Source organism: Cryptococcus neoformans, chromosome 5 (assembly GCF_000149245.1).
Source record: "Cryptococcus neoformans var. grubii H99 chromosome 5, complete sequence".
NCBI classification, from domain to species: domain Eukaryota; kingdom Fungi; phylum Basidiomycota; class Tremellomycetes; order Tremellales; family Cryptococcaceae; genus Cryptococcus; species Cryptococcus neoformans.
In genome coordinates, this window is record NC_026749.1 from 750213 (window position 1) to 775933 (window position 25721).

Here is a 25721-nt window from a genome sequence, read left to right on the forward strand (position 1 = left end):
CACTTCACCCTCACCCTTTTCAGAATCCTGGCTCCCTTCCACCAGACCACCAACACCAACGGTCCCATCTCCTTTTGTCCCCGAGCTTTTCACGAGCTCGTTAATTCTGATTCTCCTGTGCGGAAAAAGCACAGCCGTTAGAGCCTCTGGCTTGCCTTCTCCTTCTTGAGAAGTGAAGCAGCTTGTGATCTGACAGAAAACTCCAACAGGCTGCACCTGGTTGATATCAGTTACGACATCGGAATCGATGGAGGAGTCCTTTAACAGGAACGCGCCGACGTATGGCTGACCATGTGCCTGCAGTTCTCGAATTGCTTTGATAACAGGTGGAGATCGGACGGTTACTGCTTTATAGAACCCAGGAAAGAGAGGGCGGTGGGTGATGGGGATGGCGAGGACCTGGGGGTATATCTCGGGAATGACAGGTTTTGCAACTTCTTTCGGGCCACCTGCACCAGGCGGCGAACCCCCATCTGCAGATCCAGAGGCGGGGGTAGTGGGCGATGACGACGCGGAATCACTGGATGATGCTTTTATGGCAGGTTCCGAGGACTGAGATTTGGCCCGTTCTTCAGCGGATTTGGACGACTCTGCTTCAGGGAGGGGCTTCTCAGCCTGGTCATCCTTTTTGGGATTCTGGCCGTCTTCACCATCGCCCTCGGGAGGGGCGTTGTTGAGCCACCGCTTTTCCTTGAGGATATGGGGAGAACTGTGGAGACATCTGGTGGAGGGGGCCGGGGCGAGGGCGAGGTAATGGGCGGCGGGCCGGGAGGGGGATGGGCGGGGGAGGGATGATCGGGCGAGCTGCGTCGGCCGAGAAAGACGGGGGCGCTGGACGAGGCGGGCGAATGCTCTGAGAGGGAGCATAGTGGGGGGCGGCAGCGGTGACGGCGGCGGCGGTGGCGGTGGCGGGGGGGAGGAGCAGGTAGGAAGGAAGAAGGAAGGAAGAAAAACTAAACAGCTGTACGGAAGAAAATGTAACCGAAGAACAGACAACCGCTCTACGCTGATCAAGCATTACTACTGGCACTACCACTTCGCCGGCGCCACTCGCCACCGCTGACCCCGCCGGCCCAAATTCACCCACTGCCCACCATTGCATCGCCCTACCGCCTACCCACAACCCACGCAGCATGTCCACCACTCAGCCGCCAGCTCATGCATCCACATGCCATGCATAGCGTATCAAGTACAAGTACTGCAGTCCGTATTTACAATCGCTCATCCAACTTCCATCGGATATTTCGGCTTAGGCCGCAACCGCGACTCTTTCCTCCTGCACCACTTCAGAAGCTTTACATAAGTGATGTGGTCAGCACGAGCTGTTGGAGGCGAGCCACGCAGAGACAGATTCTACTCTTACCATTGGGTTCAACGGGTTCGGGCACTGAAGGCTCCTTGACGGGAACGTTGGGCAATGCCACGGGCGCCGAACTTTCTGGTACATTGGGCTATCCAGCTCGTCTCAGCAAATCTGACTATGGCAGATAGACATGATCTCACCAGAGCCTCTTTTTGCAACCGTTCTAGCTCTTCTTGTACGGCTTCCTCCTCTTCCGGTGACATCTTGGACATGAGTGCCTCGTCAATTTCCTGTCAAGGACAACCATATGAGCACCGTAATTCCAGGCAGTCAAATTATCAATGTGCCCATAGCACTACTCACCCGTTGGTATTCTACACCTTCTCGTGTCTGATCCATCAACCTGTCGACTCTTTCCAGTGACATCTCCTTTTGTAATTCCCCAAGAACGTGTGAACCCATTTCAAGCCCGTGGAGGACGGTATTCTGAATTTGCGTGAATTCTATTGTGCTTACCTGCCAAGTCGTCAGCAATACAGTAGAGAAATTGGGATAATTCAATAGTAATAGGACAAACAAGCTCTTGCAGGGTGACCAACTGGGAATCTGTCTTTGACAGTAATTGTTCTTGATATTTGCGTTGTCGAAGAGCTGTCAGGGCACGTTTCTAAATTTCCAAGCACAAATCAGACAGTGCACATAACATGACAAGGGAGCTGACCTTGTTCCCAGCTATGAGAGCTTCTCTAGCAATCTCATGCTCTCGATCTAGGATCACTTGCAGCTAGGCTATGGTCAGCGATCACTTTGGATGACATTCTCACCATTCGACCTACACGTTTCTGGTACTGTTTCAGTTTGTCTCTTTGCAGCTTTAGGCTGACCCAAATTAGCAAGAGTTCAGATACGCAAAACATCAAGCATACTCCAAAATAGCCCTGTCTTGGGTTGTGATTTTAGGACCTGCCTGGGCCACTCCCAATCTGACTAGTGTATTCTGCCAGATGCCCATGCTGCTAGTGATCAGACAATAAAGTCGACTTTGTTCGTTTCAAATATGAAGATATTCGATCCGTGCTCGCTTTGCCTACAGTGATTCTACCTCTGTTACAATCGCCCTTTTCCCACTGGTATGACTTAAAAACATCGATACTGCTGTTGTTTTCACGTATGATGATGACGATCGCATAGGAAAGCGGCCACGTCCGATAAACCAAGATATCATGAGCTGCTGTTACATAATAGATACCCGCAAGGCAGTTATATTTAATTAATGGTCAGAGTTAGTAGTAAAATAAATAATTAATGGGCTTCTTCAACATCGGCGATCGCCGTTGCCTCTCGCCCGAAGAAATAAACAAAAAACGGCCGAAAAAAGTCCAAAGCAAGGGACTCGATTTGCGCCTGTCCTTTTTATCTTTTATCTCCATCTATCTCTTTTATCTCTATCGGTAACTTTTTACACCACGCCTCCGACAATGGCCAACGTCCTTAAACGATCAGCCCTCAAGCTTGGTATGATTCCCGCTGATGGAATCGGCAAGGAGGTCCTGCCTGTGCGTTTCCACCAGTCCCGCCCTCTTATCACCATCTCTCCTTGCCTCATCCCCTCATGAATAAACGATGACTCATAAGGAACATAACATAGGCTGCTCAACGTGTCATTGAGGCCCTTGGATCTTCTATCCCTAAGACCACCTTTGTTCCTCTTGTTGCCGGTTGGGAGGAGTTTAGCAAGAATGGCAAGGCTTTGCCCGACGACACTGTTAGGTACGTTCTCATTTGCCGACCGAACTCCTTGTTTCTAATTCTCCTATGGTTCTCAGCGCTTTGAGGGAGTGTGACGGTGCAATGTTTGGCGCCGTGTCTTCTCCGTCTCACAAGGTGGCTGGCTACTCTTCTCCGATTGTTGCTCTTCGTAAGCACCTCGACCTTTATGCCAACGTCCGCCCTGTCTCTTCCGTCCCCATACCTGGTCAACCTTCTGCAAAGCCCGTCGACCTGGTAATTGTACGCGAGAACACCGAATGCCTTTACATCAAGCAAGAAGAGATCTCTGGTGAAGGAGAGGACAGGGTCGCCCTCGCCACAAGGAAGATTAGCGCCAAAGCATCTAGCAGGATTGGTAGAATGGCGTTTGAAATTGCTCTTAGAAGGGGACAGGAGAGAGAGGCTGCTCGAGCGGCGGGTAAGGACGTGTGGTGGAAGGGGGAACCCAAGGTCACTATCGTACATAAGAGTAACGTGCTCAGCGTCACGGACGGCTTGTTCCGAGAGACCGTTCGGGCTGTCAAGGAGGGCAAAGGCGGCGAGAAGTACGCTGGGGTGAAGCTTGAGGAGCAAATCGTAGACTCTATGGTCTACAGAATGTTCAGGGAGCCTGAGTGAGTCTGTAATCCCCTTTTAAGCATTTTTGCGATCTTGTGTCTGACCCTTTTGTAAAGATTCTTTGATGTTTGTGTTGCCCCCAACCTTTACGGTGATATCATTTCGTACGTGGTCAGTTCCAAATCCGTTGAAAGTGCATCTGACAATCGACGAATCCCAGTGATGGTGCGGCTGCCCTCGTCGGTTCACTTGGTCTTGTCCCATCTATCAACGCCGGTGACAACTTTATCATGGGCGAGCCGTAAGCCATACCTCTTCTCCTTTCATAACTTAAAAGCTGCTGGCTAATAGGTGGGAAAAGCGTACACGGATCTGCTCCCGACATTGAGGGTAAGAACATTGCCAATCCCATCGCGTCCATCCGTTCTGCTGCTCTCTTATTGTCTTCTCTCGGTTACATCGAGCCCGCCGCCAAGATCAACGCTGCCGTCAATGCTGTTCTCGTCGAGGGCCAGTACCTCACTCCTGATTTGGGCGGAAAGAGCTCCACTACCGAGGTCACTGAGGCTGTTCTCAAGAGGCTCTAGATTATCTTTTACAAAACAACTTGAATCTGAAAGTGAATCCATGCATAATAGTCTAGCTTTCCTTTTGGGTTGAGAAATCAAAATTACGCCTTGGAACCTCAAGCAACCTGAGCCTTTTTTTTAGAGCTGTCGTAATCTTAGCACCAAATTGACCATTACACTGGCTAACAACGCCGCGCAAAGCGCTGTGGGGCCCCATCTATCGTGATAGTCAACTGCTTCGCGTTTCCGCATCTTGCGAATTCTCCAAGCGTACATTCCTCCGCAGTAGAGGATGGCTGAGAGTGAAGTAAACGTGAAGCAGCCGGCAGAAACCATACCGACGGCATCGGTAGGGTCGATAAAATTGAGCAGACCGATAGACACTGCCGAGAGCAGAATTGCAAAATGAGCCCACTGCAAGTTTCACGGGTTAGTATTTAAAAAAAAAGTTTGGGCAAAGCAGTAGGGAGATTATCATTACCTTTAAGAATGTGCGCTCAGCAGCAAACACGACCTTTGGTTCAACTCGGACTGGAATGGCAATCTTCTTTCCTGGTGGGGCCCTGAATTGGTCCACATAGATGACCCTTTCATCATCATCACCACCCTCCTCCTCCTCATCATCGTCTTCCTCCTCTCCCTCCTCTACCTGATCTTCTCGTCTATTCTTCGCCGCCTCTTGAAGCTTTTTCATACTCTTGTCATCAAGCAATTGCAGGTTCTTGTCAAAGCGATCGCTGGAAGCAAGAGGATCAATCCTGAGCGAGGCATCATACTGCTGCTGACTGCGGATTTCCCTGGCAGGACGCGAGGAGGAACCGTTTACCGCCCCCGCGGAGGATGACTCGGCTTCGTTTTCGCCATAGGTGGTGATCCCAACCCGCCGAGCAGCCTCGTCCCTTATATGTTTCTCTCGATGCTCCCTTGCCGCTCTGGCTTGGGCGGCAACATCTGAAGGTAGTCTCAGATGGTCTTCTTCGTTTTTGGCCTTGTGAACGAGATATTCCTCGTCATCTTCACCTTCCGAGATCGGTTCGTGGTAGCTGGCTTGAGATGTGGTGCTTTTCGCGGCAGGCGACGGGAGGGCGGACCCCTCCATACTGGCGTTGGAGTGGATGTTGGACTGAGGTCGTTCGATGAGTATTTTGGATTTGGCAGTGACCGGCTTGCGGATATCCTGGTCCATCTGAGGAAGCCAGAAAGGTACGAGATCCACCCTTTCTGGAAGGAGACTGGCACATCCGTGGATAAATTTGGAGAATTTAGGGACTGCCTCTACCAGGTGAGAGTTGATCAGATCCCGGATCCATTGAGGAGGTTCTTCTCCAACCTTGGTAGCTAATTTGACTTCGAGGACGCCATAAGGGAAAAGCTCCTTTTCTGAATTCGGGATAGAGTCAAACGGGTGGTTTATTCCAAGATCCATGCGGCGCCAGTTGCCATGGGTGCGATCGACTCCATCAAAGTTGTCTTCGCGAACCATCGTGAGCTCGGTATCGAGGGAGATGCGAACGGTGGCGTTCCCAGGAAGCTGGAAAGCTGTTCGGTTATAAAAAGTCCTCATGACTAAAAAGGAATTGTTGTTCAGACCAGGCTACATGGACCACAAGGACAATAAAACTTACCAGGCCTTAGCTTTCTTGTGATGATGGCATACTGGACTTCATTTGCCAGCTGTTTCATGCCTTCCACTTCTTTCTCCGTCTTCTTATTCTTTTTGACTAGCTCATCAAACTCGTCGTCCATGGTGTATCGTCCACTTATGAAATCGTTCATTTTGCCTTCTTTGATAGTAAACCGCTCTTTAACAGATTTTTCTCCTGTCCAATCTTCGCGATGCGTTTTCCGTTCTACAAATATCTACGGTAACAACTGTTTAGCGACTGACTGGCTCAACAGGCGGTAAAGATGGGAATCTCGTGTGACCTACTGTATTGCCGGTAACATCACCGTACCACCTCATACGGATAGCCTCTGCACCTTCAGTCTTCTCCAATCGACCTAGATAAAGCTCCAGATCTTGATTATCGAAATAGATGGATGTGATGGCCGAGTCTGCCATGGAGAACTCTTTGTTCGGGTTGAATACTTGGGTTCTCGGGTAAGCACCCGAAAAAAAAAAAACCCAGCAAGGAATGGCCAAGTGCTTACCTAGAACAGGTAGATGTTTCATAATTGCCAGCTTGAGCGGGACGATATTCTCGTCGTGAACCTTGTGATGACAAGTCAGTTACGCAGCGGCATGTATTCCCAGAAAGAAAAACCAACCCAGTATTTAGTTGTGCTCCTGACAAACGCATTCTGATTCCCACCGGCGGAAGCGTCACCTTCAATAGGATGCCCACGGGTGCGCACCAGGTCAAATAATTTTGACAACTTGACGATGAGAGGATCATAATTCATACGATAGAAGGGATGGGCTTCGAGAACTTGGCGATTAAAAGTGTTTTTTAGATTGAACCCGGTAAGTTTCTAGATCCAATGGTGGGTTTCGGTTTTCGTCAGTTCCAAGAAAAAAAAAGAATAAAAGTGAGCACATTTCAAGGCAACGTACATCATGTTTCTTGACGATTTTGATAAATCCAGTGAAATTGAGTTTTGTAAACAGCGCGAGGTCATGTACGTCGGCTACCAAGACAGCGACTTCTTCTTCCAGCTCTCTAAACCGCTCCTCGATCGCATCGATTAACATGTCGCTGGACACATCTTCATCGTCATCATCATCGTCATCGTCATCACTGCCCGCATCATCGTCCCGACGATCTCTGATATTTCTCTCTACATCACCGGGCGTCGTCGCCGTTGTCGCCGTCGTCGTTTCCATCGTCCCATCATCGCCTCTATCATCTTCTTCATCCGAAGTAGCTCCTTCGCTGTATCCAGCCTTTTCGACGAGCCCCTTGACTTCCTCCTCGAGCTGCTGGATCTTGCTCATGAGCTCATCGGATTTGTCATGCTGGAACGTCTCGCATTTCGTGAGCTGATCCTGCAAGGCTCGGACAAAGTCTGCTTCTGCGGTATCGTTCCAAGGCAGGTTGGCCTTGATCTGCTTTTTGAGGCCGCCATAGTCGATGTACTGGTCTGCCCATTCCGAGTAGAGGGTGTCCTGTATTTTGGACGCGTCAGCAGGGGGGGTTTTCTAGAGATGGATAAAATGATGAACCTTTATGCGTCTTCCAAACTTCATGGTTTGTGGTGGGGAGGGAGAGAAGGGAAAAAGTGAGTTTATATAGGGCAGGGACGGATGTGGATCTCAGCTAAGACTTTCCGCCAACAAACGTGCGTGCCCCGCACAACGTCACTACTTTGAGTCACCACCACTTTTGACCCTTACATTTAAACATATCACCATTATACTTTATCATGTAATGCATTACAAAAAATATATATATATCCATAAACAAAACGACCCATCCATCCGTACCTCTTTCCATAAACAGATATCATTATGGCACAATAAATCACCGTTCATAGCAACGCAATTACGACCAGACCTGGCGCGGCTTTCAGTCAGCCAAGCCACCTGTGTTGCATCCGTAATCCATGACTTACCTTGAGCAAGCTATCCCAGCTGCCTGTACAAAGGGCCACACCATCTCCGGATACACCCATGCAGCTGACTCTATTTTCATGGCCTGCTAGGACGCCAATCCGTTCGCCCTTGAGGGTGTCCCAGACATTACAGTTGTAGTCATCGTAGCCGGCAAAAAGCACACGACCCGAGATGGAGAAGGCGACGGATGTGATGCCGCAGAGGATATTATCGTGGGCGTAGCTGTTGAGTTCACGGTCTGCGCGCAAGTCAAAGAGTTTGCATGAAGCGTCGTCGGACCCAGTGGCAAAGGCGTCGCCGTTGGGGAAGAACCTAGACGGGGAATAAGCAATAAACAATAAGCATATGTGTTGTGCTTACTGAACGGCGTTTATATCTGATTCGTGACCGGTAAATGTCTGGACGGCCTTGCCTGTTCTAATATCCCATACTTTGGCAGTGGCGTCGCACGCTCCAGACACAAACAGGTTGGCATTCGGGGCCAGAGAGATACTATGATCAAAATCAGCATAGACCCATATAGAAGAACGCGGTGGGCCCACCTCATCACATCGCCCGTATGGTCGTTGAATTCCATGGTCCGCGTCCCCTGCTCAATGTCCCAGAGCATACACGTCATGTCGCCGGAAGAGGTGACGATCTGCCTGTCGTTTATGAAGCGGCAGCAGCTGAGGTACCCGGAGTGTGCGCTGAGCTCTCTGGCGACCTTGACCTGCCCGCCCGGCGCGCCCGGCGCGCCCGGCCCCGCTCCGCGCAGGGAGTAGATGGAGCAGACGTTGTCGAGGCCACCGCAGGCGACGAGGTTCCCGGAGGGGGCATAGGCGGCGGTCATGACCCAGGAGGAGCGGAGTGGGATGGCGTGGACCTTGTTGGTGGTGTAGGCGTCCCAGACGATGAGCTTGCCGTCCTGGGAGGCGGAGACGATGTGGCGGGTGTCGGCGGCCCAGTGGAGGGCGTAGATCTTGGCGAGGTGGCCCTTGAGCGTGCGGCGGGCCTTGAGGGTGATGCGGGGGAGGGGGGGCGTGTCCGTCGCCATCGCGCGCACTGGCTGTCAGCGGGGGGGGCGGGGGGGGACTCACGGCTTGTGTCGGCGGTCTGGTCCCGCGCCGCTCGCAGCTTGTCCTTCAGACCGTCCGCCTCCCGCCGCGCGGCCGCGATCTTGTCCTGGATGTCCTGCATGGGGGGAGACTACGAGGGGGGGGCGACGGAGGAATGGCAGCGAGAAATACACTTGTGGGGCCGATTGGACGCCGAAGGGTGGAGGCCCGTGCGCATCCCACTCTATTTAGTCCCGGCCATACAACAAAGCACACATCCATTATGCATATCCACGCGCTATATACAGTATACAATCGTCTGCCCTAGATCCCAGCTCGGAACACCTGTCAAGCCAGCCAGTCAGTCTCCGCGCAATACGCAGCACACTAAAACGTACCACAACCTTGCCGCTCTTCAGATCCTCACACCTGTAGCTGACCTCGTCCGGCACTCCTCTTTCCACCTGCAACACCCGTACCTTGTGCTTGCGGTCCTCAAACTCGCTGACCACTCCAACAAGCGGCTCTTCCACCGAACCAACGTGCTGCGTGTATGTGTGCAGGCCCTTCTTTCCCTTTAGTTTCGCATCATAAAACGCCGCAATGTCTCCGGGCCGCGGCTTGTCGGGCGCGTCAGTCGCCAGTTATGATCCACTATGCAGTAAAATTCCACCCACCTCGTCGTATCGTCGAAGAATGGACCCTGCCTCCTGCTCAAAGATGACTTGGCCCCACGTGTCTTCCGACGGCCGAGATACACGCGCATTATCCATTACGACCGAGACAAAACCCAACGGGCTTCCATCCTATCACAAGCATTTAGTCTGCAAAAGTTGAAGCGAATATCACTACTTACCCCATAGAATCCCTTTTTGCCCTGTGCAAAGATCCCTCGGGCAACTTTCGCCAATCCCTGCCCATACGTCGCAGAAGCTTCTTTCAACTGATCATACCCAGGCCTCGTCCCTTGCCTAACGGAACCATGTCTACCCAACGACACCGGAACGTCCTCATTGTCCCTCGATTGTTCCTTTGGGTTCATCGTCTGTGAGCTGGGTGCGGCGACGAAGCCGCCTGCTGAAAACGGCTCTGGGCTCATGCGCAGCTGCGACGCAGGAGCAGCTTCTGACATGCTCGCTCCCCTCTCGGGCTCACCGTGAACGCTCATACGGTGACCACCAGCCCTTGGTGGAGGAGGTGGAGGCGGATTGCCCTCCTCATTCTCTTCACCCACAATATAATCTCTCTGCTGGAGAGGAGGTGCGGGAGCCGGAGCCGGAGCGTCAGTCCCGAAAGTATCATCTCCCTCTTCTCTTTCAGTAGGCGAACGCGACATTCCGCTTGGGTCCACAGGCGAGAAAGGCACCGCAGCCGATCCTGGTGGCGCGACTGCAGGGCGGGCAGGCGGAGGCACAATCTGGGAAGACGCACGCGCATCGCCTTCTCCATACATGGTATTGATCACGGGCCTAGCAGGAGGGGGCGGCGGAGCGACATCTTCGACTTGCGCCTCGTCTTCCGCCTCGTCGTCCTGTACCTCTACCTGTTCCTGTTCCTGTTGCTCTTCCTTTGCACCGACATCTTCATTCGTGGATAGAGGTATTCCTTGACCAGGGCGGCCTAAAGGCAAAGGCGGCGGCCCACGCTCTTCGAGCGCTGACGCTCGTCCCTCTTCACCCGCAGCCTCCTCCTCCTTCTCTTCAACTTCTTCCGGCTCCATCTGTGTAGGCTGATTGAACATTCCAAACCCTAAAGCACCTCCAGCTCTCAGCCTAGCGAGCGTCGCTCTTCTCCTCGCAGCCTCTTGCTCGGGCGTCTCCTCCTCCTCAGAGCTAGCTACCTCACCCTCACCTCTTTCTGGCTGCTCTGGCTCAGCGCTGACAACAGCAGCAGCAGGAGGAGGTTCCTTTTCAACAGGCGATAGATTTTCAGACCGATTGGGTACCGAGTCCGGATCAGCGGTAGCGGTATCGACAGAATGTGTCTTTATCGGATGAGGAGGTGGGATTCCGAATTTTATCCCACCCAATTTCGCCATTCGCGCAGCGATACCAGATCGGCGAGCCGCATCCTCCTCGTCCCCTTGGGGAACGGCGGCAGTCTCTTCAACCGCTCGGGTTCCAGAGGGTTCTCTAGTTTCTTCGACAGGGACATCAGGCCGATGCGGGGTTTCTCGATCAGCAGAAACAGGTGACGTCGGCGATTCCTCCTCCTCCCGCAGCTCGACAGGCGAAGTGGCTTTTCTAATCCTAGATGGCGGCGGTGGTACTCGCGGCACTTCCTCCCCTCCAACATCGCCACCTTCAGACCCCATCTCACTCCCTTCCTGATCAAGTTTTTCGCTCGTGCCTTCTTCGAGATCCTCGTCCCTCGGATGAGTAGCGCCAAGCGGGGGAGAAGGGGAACGGGAAGCTTGGGCTCGCGCCTCAGTTGGACGAGATTCAGTAGCGAGACTGGTCAGATTTTCAGGTGGGACGTCTGGCGCAGCATCGTGCGCGGATACGGATGACCGGACAGGTGGAAGAGGGTAGGAGCCCCCTGGTCTATCAAGCGAACGTCTCGGGGGTGGTAAAGGTGCGCCTTCTTCTTCCTCTTCCTCTTCCTCTTCCTCTTCCGCTTCCGCTTCTTCTTCATGAGTCTCGGGACTAGAGATGGGTGATTCAATGGGAGGTTCCTCACCAGCATCTTGCAAATGCTTCTTTTCCAACTCATCAAGAGGCATACCTTCCATCGTCATCGTCCCTCGCCGAGGTGGTGGAGGAGGAGCATCATCCTCTTCACTAGACAATCCCTCATCTGCGGGAGGATGAAGGGGAACAGTGTCCATTTCGACTTTTCCACCAGGAATATCATCCTCAGCAGCAGCGTGGGCAGGCGTAGATTCGCTGGCTTGGAGACCCTCGCCCGGGGCAAAGGACATGACGTCTTCCCTATTACCCCCAGTCGGCGGCTGCTCGTCTACAGAAGCCATATCATCCTGAGACGCTTGTGGCTCATCTTGACGTCCTACCAGCTCCCCGCGTGCTTCATCAGTCTCGTCGACAGCTATACCAGCAGCTTCAGCACCTTCAAGTCCTCCTATGCCTCTACCCCTCTCCTCGGCCTCTTGTTCTTGCCTAATTTGTTCCTCGGTCTTCTGCAATGGAGCCTCCTCGTCATATACCATCATTTGTTTAGGTGGGACTGGGTGGCCTTCCGAATTGATGGTTTCAAGCCGGTCGTGTGGTTCCGCCTCGGCATCCGCAGGAGCTGCAACATCTTGACTGACAGAAGATTCTGCAGGAGGGAGTGGAACGGGGTGAGTCTCTGCTGGTGGCGTAGAAACATCATCCGAAGATGGATTCGCGGAAGACGTGTGAGTACGACGGCGAGGGCCAATAGTACGGCGAGGCATAGCGGGGATCGGAATAGATTTTGGGGGAGCCGTGGCCGGAGCATCAGCGGGAGAGGATACGGACTCTGGCTTTGAGGACGTTGCAGAAGGTTTCGAATCGATCGAGGGAGCTTCAGCGATTTGGCCGGTATCACCCCCAGGGCCTGCTTCCGAGGGGAAAGCAGCAGCAGAGGTCGAAGAACTCTTGTCTTCCGCAGTTGTAGTGGTCTCGCGCGTGGGTTTCTTAACTGGTTTGGCAGGCGGCATCATTCCCATCGGACCTCTTGCCCCAAGCTTGGCCATCCTCGCCGCGATGGCAGCTCTTCGAGCTTTTTCCTGCTCCTCCTCCGTTTCTTCCTCTTTTGCAACGTCGTCGTCCTTGGAGATTGATTCTACTTCACGAGGTTCGTCTGAACTAGATAAGGGTTCATGGGCTAATCCAGTGTCAGAAGAGCTTGGTTTTTCGGCTTCCGTTTCGCCTTGGGGCTCTGGCTCCTTTTCTTGAACGGCAGGACGTTTCCAAACTTTACCTGTGGGCGGAGGAGGTGGAGGCTTTTTCTCCGCCCCGCCAAACGCGCCGACTCCTTGAAGAGCCGCCATACGTTCTTTCAGTGAACCCCCTTTGGATATCGAGGTCAGCGCGTCAGCGGCTGACATGGCCGCTCCTTGCTCTTCTTTGCTTTCTGTATTATCGCTCGGCTTAGTTTCCGGAACCAAAGTTGCAGAAGGTGCGATAGGAGTAGAAGTTACTGGGCTTGCAGCAGCAGTACCCTCCTTTTCTTTTGCTTCTTGCTCTTGCCTCAGCTTTTGTCTCTGACTCCAAGTGAGCCCCCCAGCAGCGGGTTTCGGCTTGACCGGAGGAGGAGGAGCGGGTTTATTCTGGGCTGCAGTAAAAAATGCCAGTCGATCTTTCATACTTTGGGGACGAGGGGCATCGTCGTCGTGACTTTCTGATTGGGACGCAGAGATCGGAGCAGGAGCAGGAGCCTGGGGCGGAGCCTGAGCCTCGGACGACCCTGTATCAAGTTCAGAACGAACCTCTCCAGCTTTGGGATCAGTCTCTGAAAGAACATTAGGGGGTTCGGACTCCTTTGATGAATCTTGAGTGACTGGTTGGAGCTGTTGCGCTGTGTTACCCGCCGTCTTGGATTCATTTTCGGTTGGTTCAGCTGTACCTTCATCGATGGCCTCCACGAAATCCTGAAGAGGTTCATATATTAGTGAGAATCTATAGCACCATTGTATCTGATCAAGCAAACCTTTGGGAAACCACCAGCATGAGAGCCATCCAAGGTCTCGCCAACTAACCAATCTTCATCCTCGGGAGATTGTCCGGTCACTCTAATTCTGCATACGATTGTCAGTAAATCCATACATGCTTGAGAGTCGTTGAAGGACAATGACATACGTGTCGCCTTTTGCAAAGGAGAGATCGGTAGCATGTGGCGACTTGTATTTAAGGCTTTAGTAGTTGAAGTGGAGGCGCCACAATGACAAAGCAACGGAGCATCAATCACCAAACGGAGCCGGGCCAAGTAGCGACATGTGATATGATGATATTGATCAATGAGAGTACAGAGTAGGCAGTAGGCAGACTTGTTTAGCATATTCCGTGCATGACGGCCATGCGTTTCCACTCACGTTGTTCTTGCGAGGTATGGGTAGGACATGATTCGGCATGGGCACCACCGGGTCGCTGGAGAAATCGGAGCTGAGAGAGCTGCAATAGCTGTAACTGTTATTGGACGAGACGAGATGAGGTCGCACAAATGGAGGAGATAAATGGCGAGAGGCAGATGGCGATGCAAGATCAGATGGATTCAGCAGCGTAACGTGCACGTCCCCCCTACAGGCACGCCGTGACATCATCCCCCAGTCTGCGTCTTACGTAACATAGTTCATGCTCAAAAACAACAGTGACTAGCAGTTATATAACCCATAATAATACGCCCATGTACATTCTACACAAATCATGAAACACCCGATATCCCGCATCATGCCTGAGTGATTTCCTCTACCTTTTTCACCACGTCCCGCTCAGTGTTGTTAATTGTGACAACCTTATTCACGATCCCCGCTCTGTACACGTCCAATCCCTTACCTGCACCTACTTCCTCCGTTGTGGTCTCTTCTGTGCCGTCGACTTCACGCTCAGCCGACCGCGATATAATCCCTGCAGACGGATCATGAGGGCGATCTGGATGAAATGAGCGTAGATCCGGCGTGGGAGGGATGGTTGACGTGTCGGGTATTTGGGGAGTAGGCGGAGCAGAACCAACAGTGGCACCATTCTCGAATGCGGCGAAGTCATTGCTTGAGAATGCTTCTTGAAATCCAATAAGCATTTCTGTGAGCTCCGCCATTAGATGGGCGGAGCGAGGCTGGCTTCTTGCTAGTCCCGACTCTGGTGGGAAAGGTCGGTCCTCCCCGTTTGCTTCGCTCATAGCCACATCGTCATCCCCAGCGCCTTCCTCGCGTTCCCTTTCCTTTCGTTGCCTTTCCCTCCATCTGATGGCCGCCGTTGAAACTGGAATAATACCCAATGTCTTTGCCCTTCTTAACCTCTTTCCCTCGTCTGTCTGCATTTTGCTCACATATTCCAACACTGCTCTCACGCGCTTCTTGACGTCTCCGGATGAAATACGTTTGGCCGGAAATTTGATGCGTGTTGGAGGCTCGAGTTGCGTGGTGGGATGACCAACTACTTCCCGGTCCTGTTGATCAGCTGGAAGGACAAGTTTGCCAGTTGAGTCCCGTTCCTCGGAGAACGGACCATATCGCTGGGTGTGAAAATGATTTTTCGGCAAATACGCCATGACCCTCGGAGCGGGCACTTCTAAAGCTACAGGACTGTCGCTAGGTAGCACGTCATTAAACTGTGTCAAATAATCAGGTAGGTGCCAATTCAGCTGACTGGCGCCTTCCTCTGACAAGGGATGGAAAACCACGGGCACATTGGCTAAAGCTCCAGCGCGACGTGTACCATGCTCGTGATGTGTGGGGATAGTAGTGGGTCCTGGTGTACCACCTATTCGACGGGAAGGGGAAGCAGCAGGACCGGCTGTCGAGGGAGGCTTAGGGCGATAAGTGTATTGATTGGGATGTTTGGGTTTTGAAGGCCCAGTAGATGTAGGATCAGATTCTGTTGTCAGGGGGTCAGCTGATCGGACCAAATTAGTTGCTTTTAATGAATGATAACCCACCAGTCTCATCCTCCTTCCTCCGCTTTCCCTTCTTGGGCCTATCTTTTTCATCTTCTTTCTCTTCTTCGTCCAATTCTTCGTCCTCGTTCCTCCTCCTCTTCCCAGCTCTGGCCCGATCCTTCTCCTTAATCTCTACGTCCTTCGTCTCGGGGTTGGCGTCCCCTTCCTCTTGAGGAGCCATCTCCTTCCGGCTTGCCTCCATTGCAGCCTTGACGGCCTCCTCATACGCGGCATCCCTCGAGTTCATGGTGCTCCTCTTCCTGACCGAAAGACTAGTTCCCGTCCCTACGTTTTGAGAAGATTCTGATTCGTTCTCGCTCTCCATTCCATTCACTGATTGTTTCCGGCCTCCCCTCCTACCGTCTTTTTTGCTGGAAGTCGATGGCGTACCTCCGTGGCCAACACCGCTAGCCGAACTTGGAGGCTTCTCTCTGGTTGATGATTGTCTTCCTCTTGTCCTTCGCCCATCACCCGCTTCCGTCGTACCGGTCAACATTTCTTGTCTCTGCGATTGTTGTTGCTGCTGCTGTTGTTGTTGTTGCTGTTGTTTCTTATGGTGAGACCTTGCAGGTAATTTCGGCGGCAGAGGTTCGGATATAGAATAGTCCGTCCATCTTTTCGATTGAGTCGGAGGATACGGGTCTCTGGCAGAATGAAGACGTTCAAGGACCTCTGGAGTAGGTGGGATAAATGGCGAACTGAATGTAATTTGTCAATATACAGATATAAAGGGTACAATTCGCAACATACGTGTTACGTCCTCGAGAACGTAGCCATTTTTTCAGAGCCTGATGCCGTTCGGGTTTACATTCTTCACAAAAATATTCTATTGAGAGGGTTAGTACATAAAGACAACGAGAATAAAGGATACAACGAACCGTCTGGAGCCTCTTCGTCGCCCCATATACCCATACATTCTCCATGCTGCCAAACGTTGCATTGATCGCATTGAATCATCATCACATCAATGTCTGACAATTGTTAGCGTTTTCGCTGATATACGTCTGATCGTCACTAACCTTCACGTTTGCACACACAACGAGTGATATCCTTTCCTTCCTCATCTTCTTCTTGTTCCCCTGGTCCATCACCCTCCTCCATGTCTTCCTCCCCTTCCCCTTCCCCTTCTTCCACTTCTACCTCCTCCTCTTCCTCTTTTTTGGCACGCTCCGCAAGCGCAGTGCGCCGTATCTCTGCAGGGAGAAGATGGTCGTCAAGCAGTAACTGCTCCTCACCTCTTCTCCTCCTTCCCTGACGCGAGCCTGCACGGCCAAGGTTGGCATCGGATCCAGATGCAGAAGCAGGAGTATTGCCATTTGAGGCGGAGATAGCGGACATGTCACGTGGGATAGGTTTCGAGCGGGTGCGAGGCGGGTGGTTGGAGTCTTCAGGTTCGTCGGCATCAGGAAGAACATCTATGTGCTGTTGCTGGTGCTGATCTTGCGATTTGTCCCCGTTGACATCCACAGCATTACCCAGTTGATGGTCTCCGCCATCACGATCAATTTCGCTAGACTCTGACTTGACGTCGTCATCCTTGCGAACAAAACCTTTCACTGCACGATGTCGTCTATATGTTTCCCAGACATCATCTTCATCCATCTCTTGTTTTTCGCGGGGTTGTTCATTATCACCGCCGCCATTATCACCGCCGTTGATGAATTTGAGCTGACCCGTGTCGTCCTGAACTTTCTCAGCCTCCAGGCCCTGATGTAACAATGATGCTGTTTCAGTGCTGGGCGGTACATCGACGTCTACACGAGCTGCTGGACTTGTCGGAGGAGGTGTAAGACTGGTGTTTGAGCCGCTGGGCAGGCCATTCCCCTCTCGTACTTGATCGTCTTCGCCCATTTCTTCGTCGTCCGCCAGTGCTATCGATCCGCCCGACTTTCCTTGCTCTTCATCATAGTCATCCTGAGATTCGGCGGCATCGCCAATAGCTTTTGCGGGTGATTTGGACATAGACCCGTCTTTGTGGACGCTTTTCGGCTGTTTGGGTGGTAAAGGCGGGAAGAGAGGACCTGTGGTTGGTGGTAATGGATTTCGGTGACGGGTATTCCTACGTGGGCCACCTGCGCGACTGTCAGCTATTGCGCATGCATAAGACGACGAGTGATGCTTCGCGAAGCCATCTATCGCATCCATATCTGCGACGGCCCTGCTCCTCCTGCCATAAAATCCGGGCGCTTCCCTATCACTGCACCTCTGCAGCGCCAACCTGTGCCCTCATCCTCACCTACGGCCTATTCCCTTCCGACACACTGTATGGACTCTCCGGGACGTTGTGCTCGTACTCACCGCTGTCTTCATCTTCGTCCATCCTGGTGGTTGCGCTGGCGATGGAGTTGCTCCTGAATGACTTGAGTGCGGAGTGCTCCCTTGCTGAGCGGGGCGTTGCGGCGGATGCTGTGGACTGGCGTCTTCGGTGGCTCATGGGGGGAGGGGGAGAGGGGGGGAGAGGGGCGAAATAAACGTGGATGAAGAGCTGCTCGGCCCACAACACTTCTTGCCGGCTCACCCACTGCCGCCATGACGCACGTTATTAACGGGATTAATAACCCCTTCCCGAAGTAAAAATTTGTTGTCGGAGTCTGAATACGTTAATTAAGGTAGTTTTTCGGGTGTTTGCTTCGGGTGGGCGTGGATTGGCCGCACAGTGCGAGTGATCACTCCCCCTCCCCCTCCCCCCGTTTCTCCATATGCTGCGCACAGCTTCAAGAAACATCCTCCGCACAATGTCCTCCCCAGTCTACAAGAGAATCAAGTCCACAAAGGTCAGTCCACTCCCAACTTCTCTCGCCGTCGTCCTCATCTAGCCACCAGGTCATCGGCACACACTCGGGCACCTTTCACTGCGACGGTATGTCTTCCATTCGCCTGGTCAAATGTTGCTGACAGCGGGTCGAAAGAGGCCCTCGCCGTCTTCATGCTTCGTCTCACCGATGAGTACAAGGATGCCGGTAAGTTTCCGTGGCCTCAAGCTGCAAACATTTTTTTTTCGTTTGCCCATTGCTAAAGTTTTGCAGACTTGGTTCGTAGCCGTGATCCCGCCAAGCGTAAGAGGATTTACGAAAATTGTTGGTCTTTGCTGAATGTAAGGCATCAGTCGATCCCCTCGATATCGTAGTCGATGTCGGTGGTGTGTATGACCCCAAGACCAACCGATACGACCACCACCAACGGGGTTTTACCGAAGTATTTGGCCACGGCGGGTTCAACCGAACAAAGCTCAGCTCTGCTGGTTTAATTTACAAACACTTTGGAAAAGAGATTATTGCCAAGAGGATAGGTGCGCCTGTCGAGGATGAAAAGGTTGAGATTCTGTGGTTGCAGTTGTACTCGGTGAGTCTGACCTAATAGAGAGTACACCCGTCAAACTCATGTCATACCTACCACAGGAATTGATTGAATCTGTGGATGGGTAAATCAGCATTTGTTTGACCTCTAAGCAGGTGGACTGATATAGATTCTAGCATTGACAACGGTGTCAACATCTCCTCTTCCCCCCTTGCTTATACGCAACGATCAGATCTATCTTCTCGCATCAAGCGCATCAACCCTAACTGGAACGAACCCACTTCGGACGAAATCTATGATGTTTGTCAAATTCTCTTGTCTTTACCTTTAAAACAGCATGCTCATTATCAAACGTACAGCAAAAGTTCGAGATTGCTTCCAAGACAACAGGCGAAGAGTTCCTTTCACAGCTGGACTACTTTGCTTTCGCTTGGTTGCCAGCTCGGGATATCGTGGAAGAAGCTTTGAAAAAGCGGACGGAAGTGCATCCCAGCGGTGCTATCGTTGTATTTGACAAGGTCTCTAGTTTCCTGTCTCTTGACCGATACCAAAGCTAAACACTTCACTAGTCTTGCCCATGGAAAGACCATCTTTTCACCCTTGAGCCCACCCTTCCAAAGACTTCCTCCCCTATCCTCTACATCCTTTACCCCGAATCCGAAACTTCTTCCAAATGGCGCATCCAATGTGTCCCCGAATCTCCCGATTCCTTTGTCAACCGCAAATCCCTCCCCGAACCTTGGAGGGGTATGAGGGACAGCAAGTTGTCTGAAATCTCCGGCATTCCAGGTGGTGTCTTTGTGCATGCCAGTGGATTTATCGGCGGTAACGAGACCTTTGAAGGGACTTTGGCGATGGCAAAGAAGGCACTTGAGGCGTAAGGAATAAGCAAGTGCATAGACGAACGAGCGATTATATGTTACATTTCTAGATATGATTAATTTACCGTCGACTACTTTCTCCCATGTACAACAAGATAACCCCTTGATGACTCTCCTTTATCAACCCTCCATCCAGCTTTATCTAGATGCCCAGCCACAGCGGGGCCTAAGACGCCTCTATTCCTTGCTGAATGCCTCCCTGCTCCGACCACAATCACCAAGCAACCTTGACTCTTTTTGCCTTTGGCTCCCCATCCTTCTGCCCGCTGCTCACGTTCGTTGATCCACCACTTGTCCACAGCTTTCTCTGCAACGCTGACGGCCTCATTGACCGTCAGATGATGAAGATCGATCATTTTACTTCTATTTTCCTCTCTGCTCGGTCTTGCTGGTCTACTATCCAACTGAGACGCGATGACTAATTCCGCCGCACGCATCTCCAGATTTCGAATTCTCTCTGCCGCCTCTCGCGCCTCACGCGCGTAATGACCCGATACAGCACCTCTGACGGCGCGTCCACCAGCAAAACTCCTTCCCGCAGCCCTAATTGCAGCTTCCCTTCTTGCTCTTTCTACTTGGACTTGATAGAGGTATTCATCCATTTGCGTTTTGGCTCGGCCGCCATTGAAAGACGACTTGTGATTGTACAGTGATCCAGGGGTACCGTCGTGAGGTGTAGCACCTCTCGAGTAAGCCGGTATGCTTCCTGCCAAAGGGTGGCCCTGACCCCCTCTATCCTTTGCTCTGCTCTTAGGTCTGACAGTCTGCCAGTTGGTAGGGTGCGGACCACCGACAGCATACGGTTTGATCATACCCGGTGAAGGCGAAGCTACGCCAAAGGAGTCCGTGGCATTTGCCATACTACTGGGAAGAGCGCCGGGGACAACACGTATTTTCTGGGATTTGGAAGCTTTTGGAGCTGGGCGAGTTACAGGGCCTGGGAGCGAAGAGACTGGGCGTTTCGGTGCGGCAAGTGGTTTTGCCCATCCGTCATCTTCCTGCTCTTCTTCAACAGGGAGAGGAGAACTCATACTAGGCGGGCTTGCGTCAAGCTCTGAGACTGGTTCGTGTGACTGAAATGTTCTCAGGTCGACTAACAGATCCATAAGATCCATTACAGTTGCTACATCTTGACCTGCGATTGCGATACACATTTCTAGATCTTTATGCCTTTCTCTCTCTTCTCGGGGTACGCTCCAAGGGTTATCTTCCGCTTCAAGGCTCACCCCATAGACGTCTTGGAGCAGTCCACTTGATATATCGTCTTCAGTGAATGATGCGAGAAACTGGGGAGCGAGAGATCGGGGAATAGATGTTAAGCTGGCGCGTGTAGCGTGATACAAGGAAGGATGCTCGGGCGACTGGAGGTACCGAAGGAAATGGGAGATGGGCAGAGAAGGTAAAAGTTCGTGAAGGTATGTCGCAAGAGAAGTAGTCGCGGAACTAGATTCTTTTGTATCGGCCGCAGGAGACGATGACCTGTCCGAGGAAGAGGAAGGAATAGACTGAACGACCGGTATCGGTGTAAGGGACCGAGCACCTCGTTGGAGAGTGTCCACGAGGGGGATCGTTTGTGACGCCTTTGGCTTCTTTTTCCTTCTTGATGCAGGAACGGGATTTGTCAAGGGAGACAAAGCCGATCCAACATTGTCCGCTTTTTTCTTCGTCTTTTTGGCCTTGATCATATCAAAGTTATCCACTACGGGCCGCAACACCTCTTCACTCTCGCCTGTCCAGTAGCCTCTCTGCTCAGATTCACGTATTAGATCGAGTGACAGAAGATGATCAATAGCTCCCGGGAGACTCTGCTCTGATGACAAAGCTTTTTGTATCTCTCCATGCGTTCTGCGATGGTTTAGTATCATTCTATTGGAAATTGGTAGGTCATGATACTTACAGGTTAGGGAATAAGGATTTAAGCAGATCGATCTCATCGCTAAACTCCAATTCACTTCCACACTCACTCACTGGCTCCCTGGAATCTCCACTATCTCTACTCCAAGTCTGACACTGATGAATGTTTTCTAGAGATGTCGATGAAGACATCGCACTCCCACTACCAGCGAGTTCCTGGTGGCCTCTAACCCTATTCCTTCCACTTATATGTCTTCCCCAACTCTTATCGTCAGCTTTCTCCCAGTTAATGTCCATCCTTCCCATCTTGTCGCCTAGAGCTTCCATGCGAGCACTGTTTCCGCTATTCATATCACTCCCACTCCAAGATTCGCCCTCTCCGTACGTGAACTCTTGCGAATGCGGATCATCAGAATCTGGAACAAGAGTCGCTTCCAATATTCCCAGATGCTCCTTAATTTGATCAAGATTTTGCAAGAGTGTATTAGGAGGATAGTCTGAGAGGAGGGCAGCGATAAGGGTGGGATCAATGAGCGTATATTCTGCCTGTGGTATTAGTATTGAAATGTCAGCTCAATGTATCCATTTCCGAAGAGCTGCACAGACCGAGAGAACAGACGCAAGGGATGCCGGATCCAGATCGTTCGGCATGATGTAGACTACGCCGTGATATAAGAAACTGCGTTAGGGGAAAATGTCAAGGAAATATTGATTGCAGGAGTGAGTTTCGTCGGTGCTGTAGAATGAAAAGATGATACATGCATACATCAATATGTACAGAGAATACCGATGTATGTTCATACCATGCTTCGCAACAGATATTATTCACATTGTTTCCCATGCATACAGACAATATACTGCCCACTATCATGGGCGCCAAACACATAACAGCAAGTTCCGAGTTCCTAATAAAAGCCCCCCGCGACTTTTGTCACAACATCCGGTCATAATGTAAGTCACGTGATCCGTGGCGGCTCTGAAAAGTTGCTTGCTTCCTCAAAATGTTGGTTGGCCATTTACAGACCTCAACAACAAGCCATACGCCTTCAGTGCAAGAACGATGCCCCGAGTAATCAGACCTTCCAAACCACGCCATGATCCCTTACACCTTGAGCTTGAAGGGGATGAGTCCATCCGCAAGTTTGGACGTGTAACCAAGCCTGGGAAAAGAAAGGCAAAGGAGGAGGCCGACGATGATGAGCCTGTGAGTCGTGATCGGATATCTGCCGAATAAGCTTAAATAATCTGACGCAAATCGACAGAAAGCCGAAGATGCCAGGATGTCAAAAAAGATTTTGGATCTTGCAAGAGACCAGCAAGAAGAAGTTGCTCGAGAGCTTGGACAGGATGATGATTGGGAAGATGAAGAGGAGGCAGAGGCTGAACCGTGAGAACAAGCTTCTGCTTTGAGTAAAACTTTACTGACTTCACTTTTCTACCTCTAGGTCAAGGCGACCGAGAGACATTGCTCAAATACCTTCCGATGACGAAGAGGAGGAGGAATTCTCGGATGGCGAGATCTCCGGAGGGGAAGAATACGCTGAATTGCATATCGACCCAGCCGACCATGCTACGCTCGACGCTTTGAACAGGGGCGGCACGGAACCGATGGGACAAGATCAAGGCGAAGAAGATGGAGAGCCAAAGACATTGGCAGACATGATCTTTAGCAAAATGCAGGGAGGGGCGGTAAGCAGAGGTGTGGAAGATGAACGTGAGCCTTTCTCTTCATGCCCTTGAAGTCGTAGCTGACTTTGTATAGATGAAGGACCACCTGACCCCAGGAAAGGGCTTAATCCTAAAGTTATTGAAGTTTACAGCAAAGTTGGCTTTCTTTTGTCTCGTTACAAGTCAGGCCCCCTTCCCAAAGCTCTCAAAATTCTTCCTTCCCTTCCCCATTGGGCACAACTCCTTGCCCTCACAAAACCGACAGAGTGGACCCCCCATGCCACTTTTGCTTGTACCAAGATCTTCGTCTCTAATTTGAAGCCGACAGAAGTTCGAGTGTTCTTGGAAGGGGTTTTGCTGGACAAATGTAGGGAGGATATGAGAATGAACAATGGGAAGCTGAACGTACACCTTTACGAGGCGCTCAAGAAAGGACTTTACAAACCCGCTGCCTTCTTTAAGGGTATCTTGTTCCCGCTTTGCGAGGTGTGTCCAATGTTCTTAATTAATATTTTATGCTGATGTATCTCTTTAGACGGGCTGCTCACTGAAAGAAGCCGCCATATTTGCGTCTGTTCTTTCCAAGGTGTCTGTTCCCGTTCTTCATTCCGCAGCGGCCCTTCTCCGCCTTGCATCGATGGATTACTCTGGACCCAATTCGCTTTTCATCCGCATCCTCCTTGACAAAAAGTACGCACTTCCCTACAAAGTAGTGGATGCGTTGGTGTTCCACTTCATCAGATTGGCGAACTCGCCGAGAAGTAAGGATGGGGAGGATAAGCTGCCGGTCTTGTGGCATCAGAGTTTACTGGTATTTGTGCAACGGTTAGATCTATTTTAACGTGTACAGCCTCTTTTGATTGCTGACATATCCTGCAGATATGCTTCTGATTTAACACCGGACCAGAAGGATGCGTTGCTGGACGTTATTCGTGCTCGACCACACCCCACCATTTCCTCAGAGGTCCGAAGAGAGATCGTGAACAGCGTTGAAAGAGGTGCGCCTAGGCCTGAGGATGGAGAGGATGTCAAGATGCAGTAATGGGTGGTCGTGCTTAGTCGGATTGTATGTAATATACAGCGTCTTCAATGATGCATGGATGTCCTCCCACAAACTACCGCCACTATTAGTGGAACAACTAACAATGAATAATGTCAAGTTGGTTGAGCATATCGCTACACTTGGTTGTCCACAAAATATTGCCAGCGTACAATTTGCCGGGAGATTACAAAATGTCATGTGTGATGTGCGAGTCGTATGTATATTGATGACAATCATCGTGATCAATGTTGTCGCTGATATTGCCGTGCGTGACGCCGTGTATAGTATTAATAACGAAAAAAAGAAGCTTATTAATAATAAGAAGCTATAAAAATAGAAAAGTGAATGATGATGATGACGGCGAGGGGAGCAAAAGCCACGTAAATAACCAACAGCTCAACTTCCACGTAACGATATAAAAAACAATTGAGAATCACGTGACGACCCTTTATTTCTAATTTCCCCGGACCAAACGCGTCTCTCCCGGTGTCATATAAACCCACCCCTCTTTCCCCTTCTTCCCCCCTCTTTTCCGTTTTTCTCATCCTTACATTAATTGACCATATATTCCCATATAACTCCTTTTCGCGTTTTACGTCTACAAGAACAACTTTCATTAGGACAAAATGGCTCGTGAGTGCAATGCATACCTCTGGATGACGATGTCCACCTGGGCGCAACGCGTTCTAGCCGAACCGGATGCTGACGATGTATTTTTATCTCCTGTGTAATAGCCAAGAGTAAGTTGGCGTGTTATTTTTTGCCTTCTTTTTGAGGCATGTGGCGGCGATAGGACCGCAGAAGACCAATGCAGAAGACCAATGCACTATGCCTGGACCGCACGCGTTAGACAAAATGTGAGGCCGTTGTTGACGTTGACGCGTTCGGTATCTTTCTTCCTCCCTTCTGCTCCTTTCCCGACACGCATCCGCGCACCCACCATGTCAACAGCTAAAACCGGCGGCAAGAAGAGATCCGGACAACCCTCTGCCTAGTGAGTTCAGTATGGTTGTTTCATGCATCGCGGACGTGTATTGATAGTGGATGTAGCAACATTTACATGAAGGTTCAACTTGCTAAGCTCAAGGAGGAACAGGAGAAGTCTGGCAAGAAGATTGACCACAAGGTAAGCCGAGGCGCTATATACATGAAAACAGGAAGATGGAATTGAAACAGGTTATCGACAGGAAAACTTCAAGAAGGTTGCTGCTGACTGGAAGACCGCGTAAGTTTATTTCTCGCGTCTTTGGAGACGAGATCTTTTGACTGACGCAATCAATGTCTAGTCCAGAGAACCCCGTAAGTCTCTTGCTTTGAGATGATATTTCCAGCATACAGCCCAACAGCAAACATGAGCTGAGTTTGTGCGCAGAAAAACAAGAAGTAATGGTATGGCGAATTCGGCGAGGAATACTGCAACAATAATGTATGAAATGGAGTAGGGAGCAGATGTACAATTCTGGGTTGAAATTGTTGTATATTCCCTATGCATGATGCATTTCGAAACGTACATACATGCAGTTCGTTGTAGCAATTGCATAATAATAAAGCACGCCGCGGGCTTTGTCCGGTTGCGACGGCTACGCCGAGTTACGAGATAATAAATTAAGTGG

At 51.1% G+C, this 25721-nt stretch overlaps 11 protein-coding genes; 4 read left to right on the forward strand and 7 right to left on the reverse strand.

Annotated features, from left to right (window-relative positions):
• CNAG_01266 (ATP-dependent protease La) overlaps window positions 1-987 on the reverse strand; it is a 4007-nt gene extending 3020 nt beyond the window's left edge. Inside the window, exon 1 of the mRNA XM_012193612.1 lies at window positions 1-987. This exon is cut by the window's left edge and continues 295 nt beyond it. Within this exon, the coding sequence (XP_012049002.1) occupies window positions 1-867 (867 nt within the window). The 5' untranslated portion in view covers window positions 868-987.
• A 96-nt stretch (window positions 988-1083) lies between these two features.
• CNAG_01265 (charged multivesicular body protein 6) lies at window positions 1084-2472 on the reverse strand. XM_012194038.1 has 8 exons: window positions 2230-2472; window positions 2140-2182; window positions 2025-2087; window positions 1881-1970; window positions 1667-1819; window positions 1504-1593; window positions 1364-1451; window positions 1084-1293 (listed from the first exon to the last, which is right to left on the reverse strand). The coding sequence occupies exons 1-8, from the start codon at window positions 2313-2315 to the stop codon at window positions 1250-1252; spliced, it is 657 nt and encodes a 218-aa protein (XP_012049428.1). The 5' UTR covers window positions 2316-2472; the 3' UTR covers window positions 1084-1249.
• A 209-nt stretch (window positions 2473-2681) lies between these two features.
• Window positions 2682-4329, forward strand: CNAG_01264 (homoisocitrate dehydrogenase). XM_012194037.1 has 6 exons: window positions 2682-2859; window positions 2952-3073; window positions 3130-3687; window positions 3748-3795; window positions 3852-3932; window positions 3993-4329. The coding sequence occupies exons 1-6, from the start codon at window positions 2782-2784 to the stop codon at window positions 4216-4218; spliced, it is 1113 nt and encodes a 370-aa protein (XP_012049427.1). The 5' UTR covers window positions 2682-2781; the 3' UTR covers window positions 4219-4329.
• On the reverse strand, window positions 4241-7432 carry CNAG_01263 (vacuolar transporter chaperone 4). XM_012194036.1 has 8 exons: window positions 7364-7432; window positions 6755-7306; window positions 6469-6672; window positions 6352-6412; window positions 6131-6288; window positions 5826-6060; window positions 4682-5766; window positions 4241-4614 (listed from the first exon to the last, which is right to left on the reverse strand). Exons 1-8 carry the CDS (start codon window positions 7385-7387, stop codon window positions 4339-4341), a joined length of 2595 nt encoding a protein of 864 aa, XP_012049426.1. The 5' UTR covers window positions 7388-7432; the 3' UTR covers window positions 4241-4338.
• A 115-nt stretch (window positions 7433-7547) lies between these two features.
• CNAG_01262 (guanine nucleotide-binding protein subunit beta) lies at window positions 7548-9031 on the reverse strand. XM_012194035.1 has 5 exons: window positions 8833-9031; window positions 8296-8797; window positions 8114-8245; window positions 7753-8065; window positions 7548-7694 (listed from the first exon to the last, which is right to left on the reverse strand). Exons 1-5 carry the CDS (start codon window positions 8930-8932, stop codon window positions 7683-7685), a joined length of 1059 nt encoding a protein of 352 aa, XP_012049425.1. The 5' UTR covers window positions 8933-9031; the 3' UTR covers window positions 7548-7682.
• Window positions 9032-9048: 17 nt separating this feature from the next.
• On the reverse strand, window positions 9049-13956 carry CNAG_01261 (myosin I binding protein). XM_012193613.1 has 7 exons: window positions 13805-13956; window positions 13572-13625; window positions 13423-13510; window positions 9647-13363; window positions 9468-9596; window positions 9189-9410; window positions 9049-9135 (listed from the first exon to the last, which is right to left on the reverse strand). The coding sequence occupies exons 1-7, from the start codon at window positions 13831-13833 to the stop codon at window positions 9115-9117; spliced, it is 4260 nt and encodes a 1419-aa protein (XP_012049003.1). The 5' UTR covers window positions 13834-13956; the 3' UTR covers window positions 9049-9114.
• An 83-nt stretch (window positions 13957-14039) lies between these two features.
• On the reverse strand, window positions 14040-17852 carry CNAG_07430 (transcription factor binding protein). XM_012194256.1 has 6 exons: window positions 17665-17852; window positions 16386-17438; window positions 16245-16337; window positions 16117-16192; window positions 15367-16064; window positions 14040-15305 (listed from the first exon to the last, which is right to left on the reverse strand). Exons 1-6 carry the CDS (start codon window positions 17798-17800, stop codon window positions 14158-14160), a joined length of 3204 nt encoding a protein of 1067 aa, XP_012049646.1. The 5' UTR covers window positions 17801-17852; the 3' UTR covers window positions 14040-14157.
• Window positions 17853-17994: 142 nt separating this feature from the next.
• Window positions 17995-19673, forward strand: CNAG_06946 (hypothetical protein). XM_012193614.1 has 9 exons: window positions 17995-18140; window positions 18190-18226; window positions 18276-18326; window positions 18393-18422; window positions 18473-18708; window positions 18765-18787; window positions 18840-18963; window positions 19023-19181; window positions 19233-19673. Exons 1-9 carry the CDS (start codon window positions 18066-18068, stop codon window positions 19542-19544), a joined length of 1047 nt encoding a protein of 348 aa, XP_012049004.1. The 5' UTR covers window positions 17995-18065; the 3' UTR covers window positions 19545-19673.
• CNAG_06947 (hypothetical protein) lies at window positions 19539-22127 on the reverse strand. XM_012194227.1 has 3 exons: window positions 22005-22127; window positions 21442-21944; window positions 19539-21389 (listed from the first exon to the last, which is right to left on the reverse strand). Exons 1-3 carry the CDS (start codon window positions 22047-22049, stop codon window positions 19616-19618), a joined length of 2322 nt encoding a protein of 773 aa, XP_012049617.1. The 5' UTR covers window positions 22050-22127; the 3' UTR covers window positions 19539-19615.
• A 297-nt stretch (window positions 22128-22424) lies between these two features.
• Window positions 22425-24210, forward strand: CNAG_06948 (essential nuclear protein 1). XM_012194228.1 has 6 exons: window positions 22425-22602; window positions 22661-22785; window positions 22844-23112; window positions 23161-23552; window positions 23602-23891; window positions 23946-24210. Exons 1-6 carry the CDS (start codon window positions 22459-22461, stop codon window positions 24106-24108), a joined length of 1383 nt encoding a protein of 460 aa, XP_012049618.1. The 5' UTR covers window positions 22425-22458; the 3' UTR covers window positions 24109-24210.
• A 415-nt stretch (window positions 24211-24625) lies between these two features.
• On the forward strand, window positions 24626-25659 carry CNAG_06949 (hypothetical protein). XM_012194229.1 has 7 exons: window positions 24626-24741; window positions 24843-24848; window positions 25060-25102; window positions 25159-25234; window positions 25296-25333; window positions 25395-25407; window positions 25481-25659. Exons 1-7 carry the CDS (start codon window positions 24735-24737, stop codon window positions 25493-25495), a joined length of 198 nt encoding a protein of 65 aa, XP_012049619.1. The 5' UTR covers window positions 24626-24734; the 3' UTR covers window positions 25496-25659.
• The last annotated feature ends 62 nt before the right edge of the window (window positions 25660-25721 follow it).